Source organism: Cariama cristata, unplaced genomic scaffold (genome assembly GCF_000690535.1).
Source record: "Cariama cristata isolate BGI_N322 unplaced genomic scaffold, ASM69053v1 scaffold2618, whole genome shotgun sequence".
NCBI classification, from domain to species: Eukaryota; Metazoa; Chordata; class Aves; order Cariamiformes; family Cariamidae; genus Cariama; species Cariama cristata.
The window spans coordinates 28,966-33,987 of NW_009630470.1; the positions used below are offsets into that span (position 1 = coordinate 28,966).

The 5,022-nt window shown below is 35.4% G+C and overlaps 1 protein-coding gene across 1 annotated transcript in view; it reads right to left on the bottom strand.

Annotated features, from left to right (window-relative positions):
* Positions 1 to 5,022, bottom strand: part of LMBRD2 (LMBR1 domain containing 2) — a 26,794-nt gene that overhangs the window by 14,383 nt on the left and 7,389 nt on the right. Inside the window, exons 6-11 of the mRNA XM_009705535.1 lie at positions 3,816 to 3,890; positions 3,355 to 3,468; positions 2,594 to 2,777; positions 1,962 to 2,143; positions 1,038 to 1,171; positions 700 to 805 (exon numbers count right to left, since the gene is read on the bottom strand). Of these exons, the coding sequence (XP_009703837.1) occupies positions 700 to 805; positions 1,038 to 1,171; positions 1,962 to 2,143; positions 2,594 to 2,777; positions 3,355 to 3,468; positions 3,816 to 3,890 (795 nt within the window). The remainder of the gene's footprint in view (positions 1 to 699; positions 806 to 1,037; positions 1,172 to 1,961; positions 2,144 to 2,593; positions 2,778 to 3,354; positions 3,469 to 3,815; positions 3,891 to 5,022) is intronic.

Genomic DNA, 5,022 nt, shown 5'->3' on the forward strand with positions numbered 1-5,022 from the left:
AGATGGATAAAAAGCTGCTTACGAATAGGTGTAGGATGCTGCTTCTTTTTTGTATGTACTCTGCTCTGCATTGCCTGTGTGTTAACACGTGTGCAAGCTCTACTAGACAAAGCGCTGAAACAGGCCTTTTTTATAAACAAAGAAGGGGGAGATGCGGGTATTTCTCGAGCCAGCTCGACAGCATCAGTGAGCGAAGGCCGACCCTGGGAGAAGGACACAGTTATGCTCGTTGGCAGAAAGCCATGGGAGTAAGAAGTGAAGCTTTAAGATATGGAACCTAGTTAGCAGAACACAGTGATCTGTTTCAGCAGCTATTTGCAAAAAAGTTTAGTCTTTGGCCTTGTAGATTACAAGAAAGTTGCTATGTCTGTAATAGTTAAAAAAAAAAAAATAGTGAAAAAATGCTGTAATGGAAAATTACTGAAGCTCAGTTACAGGCTGACACGTTAGCCTGCTGTAGAGGTATAAAAAGTTTGCTTGATTGTAATAAAGAGTCTTCGATCTGCACTCGGAGTCCGTGCATCAATATGCCACAAGCAATCATTACCAAACTCCTGGTCTATAAGTAAGTATTTCTACTCTATTTAATACTAATGAAAAGATTTTAATATCTGAACCTTGCTGTAAGAAGTCTTGAAAAATACTTTGCCTATTCTCCAAACCATATAGAAGGCTCAAAATCACATTTTCTGTACTTACAGAAGTATAAGCAGTTGGCTGAGCATTTTTGTGAGAGATTGTTGCATCCATATGGGTCAAGCCCAAAAAGTTCAAGCATAATGGTGGGGTAAGACGGCAAAATAACCTGCACAAATGCAAGAGGAAACAGCATTTAAAACAATGTCTTGCAATAAAACTATTAAGAAATCATAACTGACTATATCACATAATAATGATGTACAGTTCATTAGGATTTATACCCATATGATTATAAAAGAAAGAATATGAAAGAAAGTTTCATGGACATTTTCAATTGAGCATTTCAATTTCAGTATTGCAGTTTTTTAAAATCTGCAAAATATAAGCCACATACTCACATGCCACTGAAAAGAAGACTGTACGCATCTGTCTGATGATGTGAAGCTAAATAATAATAGTTAAATACACGGATCCTGAAGACAGTAGAGTATACACAGATACTTAGGAAAAAGATGGTAAGAAAACAGGCCATCTGGGGAAAAAAAAAAAACACAAACATTGTTTGAATGTAGAACTCTACCAAAGGTTTTAACGCATTCAGCATGTAGTCTGTGCATGCAACAGGTTGACTGCAGCCTAATTTTTCATTTTGAGATGGGACAGTAACACCAGCTCTGAGAAGCATTTCAGGAGGTTTTTTTAACTAACTTAAACTGAGAGTGAACTTGTAATATTCTGCAATTCATATAAGCTAACACAATTGACACCAGGAACATTTATTCTACTTCTTGTTATGTAAATGAAATTGCTGTAATTGCCTCAATAATTACTATGACTGATTTGACATTTCTTCCCACAAAAAGTGGTAAACCCAACTGTTTTTAATTCAACTTATTTTGTTAGTATACTGGAATTTTTCAGCTCAGTTCCTTTACTGAATCATTTGTGCATGCATATGCTAGCCACACCTGTGGCTGGGTTTCTCGTCAGCAGCAAAGTCCTGTTTAGGAAAAAGCGGACACACGCATGGCTGATTAGACACAAAGTCTAAACATCTAAGTTCCAAGCTGATGTTTCACAAATTATTCCATACATGATATTCAGCTCAACTGAGTCACACCTTCATCCCGTATTGGAGAGTTGTAAAAGTGGCAAAAGGTAGACTCCCTCTACAGAAACAAAGTTTGGTATTATATATTTTAAAGACCTTCTGAAAGTTGACAGATTATTTAGAGACTAATTTTTAATTCAATCTGGTCTACTACTATTGTAATAATAAAAATATTTTCAGATAGATTGTTGAGTGATTATCTCAAACTTACCTCTATGTATATATAATTATATGTCTTTTCTGCCAGCTGTATGAAAACTGCAAATAGCGATAAAACCGGTTTTGTGCTGAAAAATGTGCACTCTGACCACACAACAATTACAGAGAACATGGCCAGAACAACCGCAAGCACCCTGTAAAACCATGGTCGTAGAAGACATTCCCAGTACCACTCTGGAAAAAACAAACACACACACATCCGGAATGGGTTAATAAAAATCACAAAACCAGACATGGCACAAGCTGCCACATCTCCTAATGTTTGGTATATGACAGATGAAGAGTCCTTTCCTCTTTGTTTTACCAGAAGAGCAGTGCCATGTCAGTAATATCCCATGAACGCAGAAGGTAGCCATGATCCAATAATTTAAAGTTGTTATTTTTCTTTCTTCTTCTAAGGCTTCACAGTTTGCTATTCCAACATGTAACTGCTATTAAATTTGTATAAAAAGTTTGTGGTCAAGAGCATAAATCAATACCTGATAGTTATTCCATTACAGAAAAGCATTAAGATGCACACTTGCTTCCCTGTAACTGAACTTTTTACATACAACAATCAGTTCTTCTTACAAAATGGTACCAGTTACTCCTTTATATATCCAAAATCTCCATGACAGCACTTACCAACAGTTGGTGTGTAGAAATACTGAATAATTTTATTCTCTGGTTCCTGGGAATGAAAAGTATGAACAAACTGTCGAGTTGCACTGGTTTCATTTTTTGCCACATCTTCTAGGTAAAATGCTTGTTCTAAAAGAATTTGCCACTGGACCTGTGTACGACGATGTCTCTGTACTGAATAGATTACCTAATTCCAAGAAATTATGGTTACAACACACTTGTTTCAAGAAAGGAGAAAAAAGCCTTGCAAAATCCCTTAAAAATGCCTACACTACAGAATTGCAAAGATTAATTCTGTATACTCACAAAAGCAGGCAATTAATTCTCTAAACACATAAATCGTAAGAGGACTACATGCGTGATTCCCGAGTTTTGAAGTTCTTTTACCACAATCTATCTGTAGCAATAACAGCCTACTTTTTCCAACATACTGCTTTATTTTTTGCATCTTAGTGAATATCAAGCTTTTACTACAATTTCTTTTTTAACACGCACTGTCAATTAATCATTACAAGGCTTACTCACAGACAAAACACTGCCAAGATGTAATGCAACAAGAACACTTTTTACATATCCAGAAATTTGATCTGGACATCACTTGCACTATCCAACTTCTTTTCTTTCACTGAGAAAAGTTTCTGTTAAGTAGCAATCCCAAACCCTACCATACTCAGCAATTCAGGTGAATTGAAAAACTTTGTCTGAGTAGCATTTCTTCTCATTACATTAGCACAAGTGAGGCATTCTCTCATTTATTAATATACCTGCTTATGAAGCTTGACCAAACTTTTTTCACTTGGATAACTGTTCTGTCTTTCATCAAAATCTTCATAATCGTCCATGTTCCTACCCATTCTTTCCTGGTACTCAGTAGGACACTGGAAGGAAAAGGAAAAATTAACAGGAAGGTGAAGGAGTAGCAAGTGCTCTTTGTTAATTGTTTGTAAATGTTTAGGGCGTTTCATGCAACTGACAAGCTCACTCTAAGTGTACATTTTTCTGTTTCTAAAATACTACATATGTCAAAATACAGCAGATAATTACATACATCATAAAAAAGAATTCCACAAAGAATTTCAACTCAAAGTTTGGTCAGAAACTCACAAGATGCCAATTAGACATTTTATGCTAAGGGGAAAAGAAAATAATGTACAAGTATTCAGTAGGTTCAGGAAGCATCCCCTCCCAGTTGAACAATTATGGCTGAAGATGAGCAATTTATTACCTTTTTCAGTATTGTATCAACACATTTTCTCAAAGGGTGGTTATACTTGATACTCTCACTTACTTTACGGACTTCCTGTTGAAGAAAAAAAAAAATTCAGAGTTGTTTCATTCTGTTAAATAGATATAAAAATTTTACAGGGTCAGATAAGAGTTTGAGCCCTCCCAATGGAAAAGATAACCATCAGAGCTTCCTAAAAGTCACAGATTTACTAGACTTCTAATAAAAGATAACTGAAAGAGTATTTATAAAGAACATATATGTATTTTTTAAAAAATCCCACAATGTCAGGGTGCAAACATTACACCGTGAATGTGTGGAGGATCAGTTTCTATGTATGAATATTGAAATGTAAAATACTTTCTTGGTTTAGCTGTAGGTAAAGAGGAGGAATTTCTATGTTACCTGGTTTAGTTTCACTTTCATTTCTTTAAGCAGCTTGATGAATATCATTTTACACTACTTAATTTCACATCTTCCTCACATTTACCTCCACATAGCTCACTTCTGAAACTATCTGGCATTTATCAGTAATAAAAAGACGCACCTAACAGCCAGGTAACTTGTGTCAGAATTAGCTCTAGCAGTTTATCGGGCTTAGTGAGAACTAGATTTTATTCTTTATCCTATTGGCAATCCAGAGATAACCTTTTGATGCTTTTTTGTTGTTACATACAGCATTTTAAAAAACAAGGATGTTAAGTTCTAGAGTATGGAGAACAGAAATAATAGTAAAGGCTTAGAAATCTTGTCAAATAGCATGATTAGACAGACGGAAGAATTACATTTGTTTAGTGTGGCAACGGAGGCTAAATGGACATAGACAGTCCCGCAACATATAAAAGGCTGTTGTAACAGATGACTGTCAGTAACTCTGGATTCCCTCTGTATCTCCTGATGGAATGATCACAAGAAATCAGATTGGTGAGGAATTTTTCATTATGCAGTGAAAAACAAACAAACAAAATCCCACAAGAATGTGTGTAAGGGTCAATCCTAACACATTCAGCCCTGTCAAGTAGAGCACCGGACTGGAAAAAAAATTAAAAATAAAATATTGGGAAGTATTCTCCAGTACTACAGTTTCTTGTGTTTTCAGAATCTCTGATAAAGGAAGAAAACAAATGCATAAACTGAAGTGGGTTACAGCTAAAATTTTGTGATTTATTTGACACAGCAGCAATTCATAATATTTACAATCAAGTTC